Genomic DNA, 15,988 nt, shown 5'->3' with positions numbered 1-15,988 from the left:
AGTGAAACAGTTTCTGCTTAAACTATGTTTTATGTGACTGAAATACTGCGTATAAACAAGTATGTAAGAATTTGATAAAGAATGTAAATCAGGCTGAAGCAGGAACTGCAAAGAACAGATCAATCTGGAAAGTTTTGTTCAGGGATCTTTTGTAACCAGTCTAGTTTCACAGTGTAGAAAATTACCAGACAGTCACACGATGATGCAAAGGAACACAGGAAAACAAAAAGATGCCCTTAAAAGTGTAACAAGTAGTAGTTTTATTTTCCCGTAAAATATTCACGTAACAATATCAATGGAATGGTACAGATGAATTGAGACTGGTTTTTAATTAGTTTGCACATGAACATTTTTAAAATCTAAAAATTTTATGATCAGTTTACAGATTTTAGTAGAAATTTTGATTCTTACAAAGCAAGTATTGCTTTACTATTGTCATTATTCCAGTCAATAATATGACTAATAACTTTTCATGTTGAACAAGTGTCTGACATTGACATCTTCAATAAATCAGCCCTTTGCAGATCAATCCAAGAAGAAAATATTATTAAACTGTGTTGCACAAAGTTTCTTCACTTCTTCTGTAAAAAAAAATAAAAATAATGTATTTCAGTATCATACTTTATAGAAACATCTGCAGGAAAACCCCTGGGAATCATGAAGGAGAATATAATTAAATTCAAACAGAAAAAAACCATAGGTATTCTGTCTTCAGTAAGAGAAAGTTGAGTCACGCTGTCTGAAAGATGAGTTGTATTTTAAGTGGCTGAAGTGTAAAGGATGGTTTGAGTTTGCTGCTGGGTCATGCATCTTGTCAAACTTTTACACTGCAACAGCAGAAGACTTAACTTCAACACAAGGAAGTATGTTGTAACCCCTAGTTAATAAACCCATAATTTATTGTAAGAGACTATTACAATAAATTACAAGGGATTACTGTAGTCTGATACAATAAATCGAGTCAGCAAAACTCTTGCTTTGTGCTGTTTGGCAGACGACATGTCAGAGATAGCAGTACTTCCTACAGGCACAGAAGTACTTATTTACTGTTTCTGTAGGGCAGGTTTGATCCTGAAAGACAATTAGAAATTATTGTGTAAGTCATGCAACTAATCCCTCTTTTTAAAATTTAGGTTGCTAGGCTTTCGTCTTGGAAAATTATTAATTCTTTCCCATCCTCCAAGTGAGCACATTGCTTCCTCTTAAAAAGAGAGCCCTAAAATTGCTGCAAGTAAGACTGAAACTGCCATTTCTCTTAGTCTATTTAAAAGCTCATTGCATTTTAATGTTAATTTGCACTCTTAGTCATAGTAAATAATTCTCAAAACAGCATTAGAAGCAAGACAACAATGGAATGAAGATTGCTGACAGGATATGTGTAAGTAATCTACCCCTGGATCATTGACAAATAAAACCTAACTCAGATGTAAATATGTTCATCTCTCAGCTGTAGTACACTTCATTAATTACTCCTAAACTAAGCTTAAGAGCTCTCCTTTATTATTTGAGGGAGGAAGAATGACTAATTAATAATTAAGAATGTCTGCTGAATATTTATGCTGTTCTTTCACAGCTGGTAGAAGGCAGACTAAAACATTATGCAAACTTACCTGGTCTAACATAGATCAATCCCGCCCTAGATTTCTTGTGAGATGGATTTTATTACTTCACCAGGGACATACATTTTAATAGTAACTGTATTTAAAGGTAGTAAAAAACAATCCTTACCATTAACTTCAATCAGATTTGCATTTTTTTGATTCAAAATAACATACAGTTCTCGCTGGTCAGACTTTTTCCCAACCACCCAGTAATCACTCATTGCCTTCACAATAATTTCCTCATCTTCATCAACTCTGAAAGACATTTTAGAAAGTAAAGAAGGTGGCAGTAAGTTCATCTTTAACAACTTCATTTGTAACCATTAGGACAGCTTAATGTCATAAAATATTGTAGCAAAGAGAGACTACCAATACTAATTTAGACATAATTCAGCAATCCAGGATGAAGGCTTCATAAATGGCTGCTTAGGACAATTACAGCCCAAGATGAGTAAATCATTAGTCTGTCCATCAGCCAAACACTCCAGTGCTCTGAAGAAAACACCTATCCTCCATACTGTTAAGGACACACACTTCACAGAATTATGATTTGCTACACAGTGAGCAAGTAATGATAAGTTGGAGATGGTATGGTGATACTAAGCTTTCACATATCTAATTGTTAAACCTAGAACTAAACCATGCTCAACAGCTATATACATTACATAAAGCTGTCACTAGCTCTGTACTTCCACAATGTGATGAAACATTCTTTTCTCATTTATACAAAAACGAAAGCCTTGTCCTTAAGCAGAGTGGGAAACTTGCTAGTTGCTAATTAGAGTTACATCACAATCATTCAGCATTTTCATGTTCTTTTATTAATTTTTATAGTGACAGAGGGTCTCTCCCACCTTGAAGCACAATACCCACTGACAAGAAGCCAGTTATCTTCTCTATCAGCAGTATTGTAGTAACTGCAAGGTTTGCATTTCATCTATTGTCTAATCCCTAGAAGCAGCCAGCTGTTTCAGAGGAGGGTATAACATAGGCAGAGGCAGGTTTCCCTGTCATTTGTACTACTTATCCAGAGATTAGACAGACTTAAGTGCAAAAGCACTAGGCTTCACATCCCTTCTAAGTTTGTTATGGCTACACTGAAGCTTCAAATAGATTAGGAATTTTCTTGGATAGAGGCCCTGGCCCTTGCTCAATTATTTTTTTTAAACGGACAATATAAGTTTTGTTTAAGACAGACTACTTCTAAACCAACACAGAATACCAAATATGACCCATGTTACACCATTTATCTCACAGAGCTGTGAATAGCCATCCATGAACAAAAGGACATGAAAGCTTCCCTCATTTGAAAAAAATCTACTTGACAGGAGTTACAGACTATTTAATAGTTAAGCATTACCTGGAGAAGTCGCTGTTGATGTCACCGAGAATCTTCATGAGGTCAGGGTGAACAGATGCAAGTGATACACTGGGTGTTTTCCTCATGTGAATGGTACTTTTCTCTGCCAGGTTCATGTGATTGAAATAGATAAACTTAAACTGAGGCTCCTTCTCAGCCCTAGGAAGATTTAAAAAAAAAAAAAAAAAAAAGGGACTTGTGAATACTGACATGTTCTATAAGCACAGGCTTCACAGAGAACAGGCAACTAGCCAGTGCAAAGCTTGCTCAGACATCCTGAAGTTATTGTCACACTGAAGAGACCCAAGTATGTTAAGACTTGTGGCATGATCAAACTTTATTTTAATATACCTTTAAAAAAAAAAAAAAGCAAGACTGCAAAACCAACCAGTTTTTCCCCTTCTGCTGTTCAGGCTGCTAGTAAATAGACACGGGGGAGTCTAAAGGTCTTGTCCCACTTCCAGTAGTAGTTTTCATTTTTCTAATCAGCTGTTTTTTCTCTGTCCCCATTTTGTTTCCTTGCTCCCCTATGCCAGTCCAATCTGGTTTGAATGGATGCTAGGTCCTGAATTTGATTAAGAAGTAATCTTCCATTCACGTCTTTGTTACAATGAAAAGAACTCTTCTCCCCGTCATTTGCATGGGCCAATCAAGAGACTATTTTCAAACTCCAGCCTTGGCAGTCTCCCTCCATTTCCTCTTTTATTAAGTTAATATAGAATCTGTCACTTAGAGCTATAGTTTTGGTAGAAGTCACAACAAATTCAGACTGGCAAAAACTGGCTATAGCAATTGGTATGTCAGGCTATGTATTATTTAGAATCGGGGAGATACTGTGATGACACCACTCAGCTTAGCAAACAACTAGATACCCTTGCTCTCTGTCACCCAGATGCATTAGCGTCAAGAAACTGTATCATGTTTTCAGGACACCATGGCATTAAACTTTAAAAGAGTTAAAGCTGCCAAAGCCAGTCCCAGATGACACTAAAAAACCCCGAAGTTTAATGATTTAGTAGATTGGCACAATTTCAAGCACATCCTATTCTATACCCTACGATTTTGCTTATTTGGCATGCTACCACTAAATAAGTTCAGTCACATGCCTATCTTTGGTTTAATTCCTCTTTTGTTGTCATATGCAATGCTATTCTTGCTTCCCCAACTAACAAATCTATCTAAAAGTAAATACAATTTTATGGAAAGTCAGCTATAGTTCTAAGTGAAGTATATTTTCCAAAGCATTAACATCCTTTTACATTTGACTTTTTTTTTTTGCCCCTCAAGTAGTTACCTTAGTCCTGCAAAACAGAAAAAATAAGACAGTTTTTTCCTCACGTACTAAACACAGCAATACTTCAAGAAGCAGTAATTCTGGAGAAAAGTACTCAGCTGTAAAGCTTGCATTGTAACCAAATAATCCACTTACTAAAATCCCATTTCAAACTGTTACACAAAAGTTGTTCTAGTATCTAGACCTTCATTTTCCTTTTGGATTTGTAACAGAGTTAAGAGTTACATACACACCGTCGAAGCTATAAGTACTTGCGTATAAGGCAATACTCAGACAGAGCTAGAGGTGTCAGTGTCCACTTGATGTGAAAAATAGTTGGGTTTTTTTTTTTTAACATTATACAAAACAGCAGCCTGGGAAAGCAGAAGTCAAAGGAAATCAGCACAAAGAAGGACGTGGGCACAGTGATATTTTTTACTTTTTTTTTTTTAAACTCAAATGTTCTACTAGCCCAAGGGCTATTTGAGAACATTATGAGATTCTGTTTTCGTCAAGAAAAGTTGGAAAGTATAAACTGAAGTTAAGATTTTCCAGAAACTTCTACTTCTCTACTTCAACATGGGGAACAGTCACAGAAGACTACCACTTCAGTTGGCATTTTTGCCATCTTGTATGTATCTCTGCAAGCACAGTAATCCATAGAACTGATCATTGGTCAGCTAGTTTCAGTTCACATATGAAAGAAGCAAAACCTAAAAGTTCCACCTCTTGTATCTGAATAATCAGCTGACAGCTGGGGGATGAGGAGGCAGAATCTCAACTGATAAGTGAGATTTATCTTTATATTTACATGATTTTTTCTGCAACAGTTATGCATATAGAGGAAAAAGGTTTCAGCCACACAATAAACATTTGTTCCTATACTTCAGGGAGACCTAAATATGCAACAACAGGCACTTTATAAATGCTTAAGATGCAGAAAGGTAGATAAACATCATTTAAAGTACACTGTTAACTCAATGCTTTCAACATTTGGGCTCACGTTACCATTATTTAAGCAGTTCATTAAACCTAATTTTTAACCAACTAATGACAGACTGCATCAGGAACAGAAATGTGGTACAAACCCCGATATTCTCTTGTTGATGTTGTATTGTTCACATATGTCTGATGCTAACACAGTGAGTTGAGGCCCAACAATGCTGTCCAGTTTACGGCAAAACTCCAGCGTAGGTGGAATTGAAGCTAGGTGGTGGGTAAAGAAAAGGGAGAGATGAGATTCTCTCCCACAGTTGAAGGTACAGTTTCTGTAGTTGTTTTCTTTAAACATCAGTGAGAGACCTGGGACAGATTTGTCTCTTAATTATAGCCTTACGGATGATTTCGAAAGTGCATGGCTAACTGAAGCAATATTTAGTCATTTTATTGTGTAAATTGAGTTACTTATACCGCTGGAACAAAAATTGAAAGACTGATAAAAGCACTCATGAAGAACAGACTCAAATAACAAATTAACATGAGTATTTTTCAAGAGTAAAACAAGTTGCGTGTTACAGCATTTTGTACTAACTATGTCTTGCCAAATAAGTGATGCTAATAGGTACTTACCATCAATCATAAAGCAGACAGCTGCACTCATGGCCTGGAACAAAAAAGTTAAAGCAAAAAAAACCATTTACAACAGGTTACCTCAACTACCTCAAATAAATGACAATACTTCAAGTGAGGTCACACGCAGGTGAAACAGTTAAATTAAAAATAAAAAAAGTACCTAGTTTTAAGGTAACACTTCAGTAGGATAATCTCTTTGCAATCCTGCACAACACAGGATAGTTATGATATTTAAATTCAGCCCAGTCAACAGTTTTTCAGTTGTAGAGGAAAGGTAAAGTTTGCTAAAAACACATTTTATGCAAGGATATGTGTCTGCAAGAAACATGTATTTAATTTTTAAAAAATTAGGTTTTTGTTTTAGTGATTAATGCTATGTAAAGCCAGGTATGAAACCACTTAAAGTAACGGAAGGCTGGTATTTTGTTTTAATAAAATAACTGTTTTGGGGAGAGTACAGGAGTAGGGAAAAGAGGATTCAGGCTTTAAAGCTTGTTGCTAGAAACACTAAAAAGGTTTCTGTCTCTGCTTTAACCTGGTCACATCAATGCATTTTTCTGTACAATTCATAAGTAGTTCACATCACTGTCATCTTCATTGTATATAGATTACTAATTACTCATTCTGTGGAATAATTGCAGAGAAAAATGTGATACCTTATAAACAATTAAATGAAGCTCTTCGTAAGTGTCATCAGTGTTAACAAATATTTTGGGGAAACGGCATTTTGCTTCTGGATCATTAAGATTTAAAGGTCCAGTAAGAAACCTAGAAAATAATTCAATAGGTCAGATGCGATGAATTATTGTATTTCAGTTTTTCCTATTTAACAGATGTTTTTGAAAGTAGCAATTACTTGCATGTATGAATATATTTGAATATAATGAGTTTTCAGCTATCCAGATAGGCGTAAAGCTTTTTATATTATTATCTCAGCACTCTCACATTTTCAAAGTATTATTTGCATATATGCTTCAAAGAGTTACAGAAACAGGATCAGAACGCCAGAATAACACCAAGGAAATAAACTGCATGGATTATCAAAGAAACAACAACAAAACTCTTTCCGCATAAAAGTTGTGATGATCTTTAAAAACCCTTTTTTTGTTGCTACTGGGAAAGCACTCTTCCTTTGCTTTCCAACAGTATATTCAAATTAGTTTTATGTAGAATAGTGGTGTATCAGAAGCACCTAAACTTGGGAGGGTGGAGGGAGTGTGTGCCAGTGCCTTGATCCCAAAAGCATACAATAAATCAGGCAAGAGGAATTACCGTGATTGTCCAAAAGATGTCCAAACCCACAATTATTCAAAATAATGTTGCCCAGCTGCTTAAGTACAGAATTCCCCACTCTGACATGCTGAGTACAGAGAAAAAATAAATAGATAAATCTCTAGATTAAATCTACACCTTTGTTTGAAGTGCCTGACTGAAAAGAAATGACCAGAGCACTTGAAATATTTTTCATGCAGTGCATTAAGAACAGTGAGGAAGAAAAATAAATATGCAGTAATGTTAATAAAGCCTTTTCCCTTTTTTCCCAGAGGTCACACTACTGTGCAACCCTCTGGAATGAACTGTATGTGGAAAATGTACTCAAAATATATGTATTCCTCCCAAACATTTTGCCCTGAGGGAAGAAGCAGTGGATGGTGACAGTAAACAAGAGCTACCTTCCATAGTGTTGTAGATTTCCTGGCATTTCAACACGTATTGGAGAATCTCTTCCCGCTAACTGAAGCGAAAAAAACCCACACACAAGAAAAAACAACTTAGAGGTATTTTCTGTTACTTTTTGTGGACTGTCTTTAAATCAAATTAAAGCAAACCATTTGCAGAAGTTACCACTCATGAAGATACATACTCCTTGTGTAGCATGAAGGAGGTAAAGCTAAAGTGTAAGAGATGCCGATAGAACCGGGCATTCTGATTTTGCATTTATTAATTTTAAAACTCAGCTTATGGAGCTTTTTGATGGAGGGAGGGATAACTAACTCCATGTGGCCTTATGGCACTCCATACTGCATTTAGCCATTAAGCTGAAGTGATTCATTTGCAGTACTGAGCAGTCATCAGGTGTCAACATTCAGTAAACTCCCTACCACCATCCCATATTCAAATTATCAGCACAATTCATATTTTAAGCGTTAGGTGCAAATACTAAGTTTAGTAAATTGCCCCAAAAGCAATAAATCTCAGAATGCCTAAACTAAAATTTAAGAGGGGAGAGGGAGAGAGATACTCCTCTTTGGTATTTTAGTCCTTAGTGGTAAAGTGCTTACCAGATAAACAGAAAGAAAAGAAGAAAAAACCCAACCGAACACAAAAACCAAAACCAACAACCTCCACCCTCCCACCCCCAACAAAACCCAACTACCATACCTCAGGCTCCAGGTGCCTTGGAAACAGAGATGTCGTGAGATATTTGTACAAAATTCTCATGTCATCTTGTTCCAGTCCACTCCTAGAACAGCAGGGAGAAAAAGAAATGCAAGTGATGTTTGTGCCGCAGTTCAGATCACACATTTTCCTCTAACAAAAACTCAGGCAAAGCACATACCAAACTAGGGTAGCAATGTTTCAGTGTCTCAGTAGATTCAATCCCAGAACATTCATTTTTAATAGAATGTTAGTTTATTTGCTAAATACAAACCACATCTAAATTAGCCGTAAACGAGAAGAGAAATAGAAACAATATTTAAACATACAAAGATGAAGTTTGCTATTCTAAAGTCCATTTTTAAGTAGAAATGCTCTTCAAAAACATTGCAACTTTCTGGTTCAGAACCATATAAAGAACAATCCTTTAATTAACCTTCTCTACTAAAAGGTCCTACAGAGGAACTTGTGTATATGCACAGAGGCTTTGTGCGATGGAAATGGCAAGGACACTTCTCTAGCTGCTCCTCAGGCCAACCTGGAAGTAATCATTTGGTACAGGTTAGAGATTTTAAAGCCAAAAGCCCAATGCCTTTCTTGCATATCACTCATCCTACCATTCAGTTTTCTCATTTTCATGCAATTCTTTCACTGATTTGCTTTGCTATAGGATGAGAAATTGAAGACACACAAAGGAATTATTGAAGTACCTACCAGATAAGCTGGTCGTTGTAGAGAAATGCAGTATACTTCACTATGTTAAGGCTTTCTTCCATCCTATTAATAAATGACTGAATTTTCAAGTAAGTCATTTTATCCAGTGGAAAGAAGCTGATTCCACAAAACACATCCAGCAGATCACAAGATTGTAAATGCAGTGTCTGCAAGTACTAAGAGATTAATGACAGGGTTTTTTTAGAATTCAGAAAATTTCCAATGTGTAGATTTAATTTGAGTCTAATCCCCAGTAATCTACACTAACGATCCAAAAAACCCCCTTCCAGTTCTGCTTACATGACATACTCCTTCATCTGGGGACAGACTTTTTAACACGGCCTGTTGCGATAGGACAGGGGGTAATGGTTTTAAACTAGAAGAGGGTAGATTCAGACTAGGTTAAGGAAGAAATTTTTTATGATGAGGGTGGTGAATCACTGGCGCAGGTTGCCCAGAGAGGTTGTAGATGCCCCATTCCTGGAAACATTCAAGGTCAGATTGGATGGGGCTCTGAGCAACCTGATCTAGTTGAAAATGTCCCTGCTCATTGCAGGGGGTTGGACTAGATGACCTTTAAAGGTACCTTCCAACCCAAACCACTCTATGATTCTATGTGTGAATATGATTCCAGGTGTCAGCTTGCTATTATTTAATCACAGTGACAACAGCTTTTAAGGCTAGCTCAAGATCTTTTGAGAGGGTAAGAAAGCACAGCCTATCTTATTAATATTTAATTTCAGAACTAACTCCATAGAAATATTAGCAGATAAATCCATTAGTTTTCAATGTACAAAGGAAAAGATAATTTCTATTATTCTCTTTCTTGATAGACTGTAACCTTTACCAAGAGATTTCAAATGCACTATCAAATGCTCTGCGAAAGATGAGTTATGCAATGGCTCCCCCTACAGTCATTTCACATTACCAAAAAAACACAAGTAGTAAAATACTTAGACAAATAGCATGACACATCTCTGTCACAGTTTATAATCTAAGTTTCATTTCCTTTCAGAGTTTCAGTGCAGGCCAAGCCTGCCAGCAACATGTAGCCGATTTGTTCAATAGGGTTATAATAGAACAACTTGCATGACCAAAGTTTTTAAGCATTTCTAATCCCCCAGCAAAAAAGAGAAACAACTTTTCCGTGGATTTCTTTGTTAGACAAATCTACAGCAGTTACTGTTTCATCTTCAGTAGGAACTTCGAAGAAAAACAGTGTTTTAAAGATAAAAATCTATTACTTCCCTTTTTGCCATGCTCTTTTTAAATTTAGTCTAGACAGAAGTATACACCAGCTAATCAAACAAGTACTCGTGCCAACAGCGTTCATTCTAGAGTCTATGATAGTCTTAAAAAAAACAAGCAAAAAAACCCCAAAAACCCCACAAGCGAAGGCTGTCCTAAAAATAAAACTGAACTGTACTTTTGTTTACACTGTCACAACGTTGTGTTATTTTAAAAACTTAAGAGAACAAAATTTTAAACACCAGTATACAGTGTCTACACTCCATCATTATCAGAGATATCAATATCCGCACCTCTACCACAAGACAATTAACTGCTGACAGCAGTCCTCTCTTTCCTTCCATGCGAACGAGAAAAATGGGGGTAGACAGACACTTGGTTGCCATCTTTTAAACCTAGCTGATGAAACTGTTCATGTAGGAACTCAACATTCTGCTAGACATGAGTCTAACTAACTCAGTCACTTACTTTGTGTGAAAAATACCTGAATAGTATTTGATGGATTTCTTGTTCAGAAATAGGTTTTGCTTTCCATCCTTTCACTAAAACATTTGCTTTTAAAGACTGAAATTAAATTCTGAAGACTAATTATAACCAAGGCAGTATTTCCTGAAACCTTACCAGGCATGACTACTAATTCCACATGGGGAGGTGGGAAGAAGTTAAAAATTACAACTATCCATTACTTCACAGTACTATGGGACTTTAAGCCTGTGCATGCAGGTTGGGGAATCTCCATCCCTGGATATTTTCAAGACTCAACCAGCCAAAGCCCTATGCACTCTAGTTTGAACTCAACATTACCCTACTTTGAGTAGGAGGCTGAACTAGATGACCTTTCCAGATTCTTTCCAACCTGAATGATTCTGCAACAGTTACTCAAATAGGTCTGCACAGACTGTTCTCACACTAACCAATTCAAGTGTTAAAGCAGAATTTCCAAAGAATGAACATGATTCCATCAGAAAAAATATCCAACAGCGAAGCTGTTCCATCAAGCCATAACACCGTTTGTTGTTCAATGCCATTTAAAGAACCTACCATGTAGGAAGCAGGAAGTATTTGAAAAAATGACTAACCAGACTTTTTGTGTTGCCACTACACCTTTTCCACTGCCTGTGTTTTATAGTTACACTGCAGCCAAATAGAGAAGATCTTTGCATTTTATTTCTAACACAGAATCACGCTGTATGTGCCTGAAAAAGAAGGTCTTACCCGATGGAAGAACTTCTCTAGTCTCTCCTTTAGAACTTTTACACCTCCATCTTCCATGGCTTTCAGGAATGTGCCATTGAAAAGCTAATAGTTAAAAGAAAAAAAAATAAAAATCAGTCAGTTGGGTAATCATTTACAATAATTTCTTATTACTTGGCCATGAATATAGCTAGATTATAGCTCCTGTTCTCAGTATTTGGACTCCACATAGATCCAAATTTACCCCTTTATTCAAAAAACCTCTCTCAGATTTGCAGAGTCCAGGTATATATGGCAGCAGAGGCAGAATTCGATAGAAAAGGAAAGTAAATTCTTTAATGGTAGAGAAATTATTTATCGGTGTCACTTAAGTACCTTATGCTCTTGCTTTGTAAAAGCCAGATTGATGGCCTTTATCCAGTATTGTTTCTCCAACAGATAATATGTAACATCATCAAAATCAAATGCTTAGTACCCATGAAAGAAGAAATCTGGACCTCATAGAAATTAGAAGGCTCTTATTTTTACAATAAGCTAATGAACCAGCACCGGTAACTGCAGAAGCTTTATTTTTCTCTTCCATCAGCACCATTACAGCTTCCAGAAGAGAGCAGACAATAGTAACGAGACAAGAATGTCAAAGCAATGATGAGCTTGCACATCCAAAGGGTACCATGAGGATCTCTACCTCTGCCCAGAAGGGGAGCCTCTAGTATTAACTCTACCTTGTACATGCTGTAGCACTGCTGCAGGACTGAACTATAAACCTTGTCCTGCAGAAAAGAGAGGAGGACATTAGTATAAGCAGAGGCAGAATTTCAAATATTTTGGCAGAGCTACACATAACACATGTTTTCAAAGAGACAGCAAACACACAAATTAGAGAAATCAATCTCCGAAAAGTTAAATAGCATTTTCAGTCAGCATCTAGAAACTTCTTTGTACTTACAAAGTACTATTTCAATAAAGGGAGTCCCTTCCCCCCTTACACTTAATACCAAAAGTGCCTTAACTCATGCACAAGATACCAGCTACAAATAGTGCCCTTCCCTAAGGCCAGTGGTCAGTGAAAATGAACTTATTTCTGACTAGTCTTCTCTTCAGGTCAAAGGCTAAAGGAGGTGGGACACCACAGCATGTTTTTATTGGGCTAGGATTTTAATAAAATAGTCTTTTTTTCATCTGGATTGTTTGTCTGGCAAAATAGAGTGCCTATGACACCAATCCTTTGAACACAATGAGGAACAGAACTAGTGCACACTGTAATGAATGGAAGCAGCATAAGCAATCAGCTTTTTAAATATCATCCCACCTGGCCAAATACCCTTCCTGTATACAATTAAACTGACCTAACGATGCTGCAGTTTGGACAAGAAATCCAATGACGGTTATGAGCTGTTTGTTTTTCCAGATTATTAGTAAAGATTACTAGCCATCTTAAGAAAGTAGTAACATGTATACTTAAACCTAATAAAAATACATAGATGTAAAATGTTGCAAGAACTTTATTAAACAAACAGAACCTAAGAAATATTCCCCTATTCCAAGCTAAAAGTCTCACAACTGTACATTTCACTGATGTTTATTGGGTGATCTTGAACTGCTATCTGGATAATTCTCTATCTTTCTCTCTTCTTTAAACTTTATTGAAAAGTACTTTGCCCTTTTTCCATTTATGGAGATAGATAGATAAAAAAATCAATTTGGCAGCAGTTCAAGATGAATCAAACAGATATTTCTGGTGGTACTCATAAAATACAATATAACCCATTTGCGGGGTGGGGGGTGGGGGGGAGGAAAAAGTTCAGTATTACCAGTAATTCTTCTTCCTGGTATTCATAGACTGGCTTTCCATCTTTGTGTTTTTCTATTATGGGATTCCGTACAACCTAGGACGTGGAACAGGCTGGTATTAGACAATGCAGAATGCATTGAGAACATTGCGATACAATGTTTTAGAAATATGCATATCACATGCATAAGTACCATGACCATCCAGAAGTTTTCTTCAGGTTCATGGAAAAATTGTCTATTCTTCTGCGTATGTAGGGATTTTGCAGGTTTTGTTGGACTAAAGGTCCTGGATAGAAAACATATATGTAGACATAGATATTTATACACATTCACAAAAAGAAAACATACGATTGGGAAATGTAAAATAGAGTGCTTGTGCTAATACAATGAGCAGTACAGTCAGACTTCATACCTTGTGAATTGTACTATAGCTTCACATAGTCCCACATTTCTAATTTTTTCATTCTTTTCTACTTCATTTGGGTGATAGAAGAGAATCTTCTTTTCTTCCTAAAATTTGAAAAAAAGAATCAAAGCAAATGCATTTTAACAGAATCAGAATTAAAGAATACTATGTTCATTGTTTGGTTGTTTTTTAACTTTAATCTGTTGATTTTCTAGGCAGAATTTTATGTTGTACCTAAATGGGCTTCTGTAAAACGGATAAAAGGCATATTTAAGCACACTTAAGCAATCAGTCATCCCAAGATATCTAAAATGCTTTATAAATTCCAAGGCTATTGACATCATAGGCCCTAGTCACTTCACAGCTAGTTCAAAGCAAGGCTAGCTTCAAAGCCAGATCAAAGCATGGCTAGCTTCAAAGCTAGCTCAGATTGCTCAAGGCCTTGTCCAGTCAAGGCCCGAGTATCTCCAAAGATGGAAATTCCACAACCTTTCCAGGCCCTGTTCTGCTGTTTGACCACTTTACTGTGAAGAATTTTTTCTTCTCTCTCATCAGAATTTCCCTTGCTGGAACTTCTTCCATTATCTCTCATCCTTTCACTTCAAGGAGAACCTGACTCCATCTTCTATAGCCACCCTTTAGGCAGGTGAAGACAGCCATCAGACCTCCTTCCACATCGTCTCTTCTTCAGGCTACACAAATCCAGTTACCTAAGGCTCTCCTGGTACACCACAGACTGCAGTCCCCTGACCCACTCATGGACCCTCCACTGGGCTTGCTTCAGTTTGTCAGTATTTTCCCTACTCTGGGAAGCCCCAGAGGAACACAGTGCCTGCCAGCAGTCTCGTAAGTGCTGAACAGAGGGGAAGCAATCACTTCACTTGACCTGCTCATGCACACTCACTCACACCGCCCAGTATGCTGTTAGTTTTCACTGCTGCAAGGGCACCCTGCTGATTCACGTACAACCTGTTGTTCACTAGGACTCCCTGGGCCTGTTCTGCAAAGCTGCTTTTCTAACCAGTCAGCCCCTGGCCTGTCATGGTGCACGAGATTATTTCATCCCACATGCAGGACTTTGCGTTTGCCTTCACTGAGCTCCACGAGGTTTCTGCTAGCCCATTTCCTCAGCTCGCTGAGGGTCCCTCTGAAAAGCAGCCCTGCCCTCCAGTTTATCAACAGCTTCCCCCTGTTCGGAGTCACCCATGGACTTGCTGAGTGTGCACTCAGTCTCATCACCCTGGTCATTAATAAGTATGTAAGTTCACTGCCCTGTTTGAGAACTATTTAAACTAAAGATTATCACATGCACCATACAATATGCTGTTATTTAAAAATACAGACTATAGCTTCTTCATTTTACTTAATAAAGACCACAATAGAAAGAAAATACTAGCACTAACTTGAACTAAGATAAACACTAAGCTTTCTACCATGTTGTAGCTACCTGGAGAAAATAATTTTTAGACAAAGTTACTGCATCAGTAAAAGACAGTTACTACCAGACCAGCTCCCCATCCACAATATTTTACATGCCACTGTTGAAAACGCCCTCGGTTACTGTTCCTTTTTACTCTGAAGCAGAGACCGATCTAGATGTACGCGGCACTCGTCCCTGGCCCCACTGAAGACAGCTGATACACAAGCCCCGGGTGCTGACAAGGCGGCCTGGGGCCGCGGGCAGGGAAAGCCGCAGCTCCCTCCGCCCCAGCGAAGCGCCGCTCCGCGCCCAGAGGCCGCCTTCGCGCGGGGACGCTCCGCGGGGGGAAGCGTTACTCCCGTGGGCACACGCCGCGGCCCAGCCTTCGGGGAGGGACAGCAGAGCCGACACAGCCGCCCCGGGGCCCCCCGCGGCAACCGAGGCCGGGACAGAGCTGGGCCGGGAGGGTGCCCTCCTCTCCCCACAGCCCCGGGACGCGACGCCCCCCGCCGGTACCTCTCCCTCTTTGGGCCCCAGCTTGGGGTTGTAGATGAAGAAACTGAGCAGGGTCGGAGCGAGCTGTTTCTCCTGTCCGGCTCCCCCCGCCGTCGCCATACTGAGCCTGAAGCGAGCGCGCCTGGGGCCGGCAGCCGCCACACACCATCAGGGAGCAGCCCAGGGCCCTCCGCCGGCACCGGCCCCACAGCACTTCCGCCTTCTCCCCCCCGCCCCGGAAGAGCACGGCGCGGGCCAGGAAGTGCTCCCCGGGGCCGGCGGCGGCCCGCGCTCCGCAGCGCCCCCCGCCGGCCGGGAGAGGAATGGCAGGTGTCCGGCAGGAGCGCGGGGCTGCCGGGCCCGGGGCAGCGGGCTCCGGTCACTGCCTGGTGATCGGGGGGCTCGCAGGAGGCTGGGGAGCCCCGGGGATCCCGGCTTCCCTCAGCAAGAGGTTGTGCCTGGCCAGTGATCCGTGAGCGCTGCTGGAGCTTCCCAGCACAGCCCCTCCCGGGCAGCCCCTCCGCAGGCGAGG

At 39.1% G+C, this 15,988-nt stretch overlaps 1 protein-coding gene across 1 annotated transcript; it reads right to left on the bottom strand.

Annotated features, from left to right (window-relative positions):
* Window positions 1-231: 231 nt before the first annotated feature.
* Window positions 232-15,624, bottom strand: CCZ1 (CCZ1 homolog, vacuolar protein trafficking and biogenesis associated). The gene is made up of 15 exons (XM_059826284.1): window positions 15,478-15,624; window positions 13,548-13,645; window positions 13,328-13,421; window positions 13,156-13,230; window positions 12,067-12,114; window positions 11,363-11,446; window positions 8,900-9,075; window positions 8,189-8,270; window positions 7,480-7,541; window positions 6,463-6,574; window positions 5,804-5,837; window positions 5,323-5,440; window positions 2,962-3,120; window positions 1,729-1,856; window positions 232-581 (listed from the first exon to the last, which is right to left on the bottom strand). Exons 1-15 carry the CDS (start codon window positions 15,574-15,576, stop codon window positions 526-528), a joined length of 1,425 nt encoding a protein of 474 aa, XP_059682267.1. The 5' UTR covers window positions 15,577-15,624; the 3' UTR covers window positions 232-525.
* Between the last annotated feature and the right edge of the window lie 364 nt (window positions 15,625-15,988).

This window comes from Gavia stellata, chromosome 18, assembly GCF_030936135.1.
Source record: "Gavia stellata isolate bGavSte3 chromosome 18, bGavSte3.hap2, whole genome shotgun sequence".
In the NCBI taxonomy this organism is placed as follows: Eukaryota; Metazoa; Chordata; class Aves; order Gaviiformes; family Gaviidae; genus Gavia; species Gavia stellata.
Note: the sequence above shows the minus strand (reverse complement) of the source record. Positions and strands in the feature narration are given on the sequence as shown.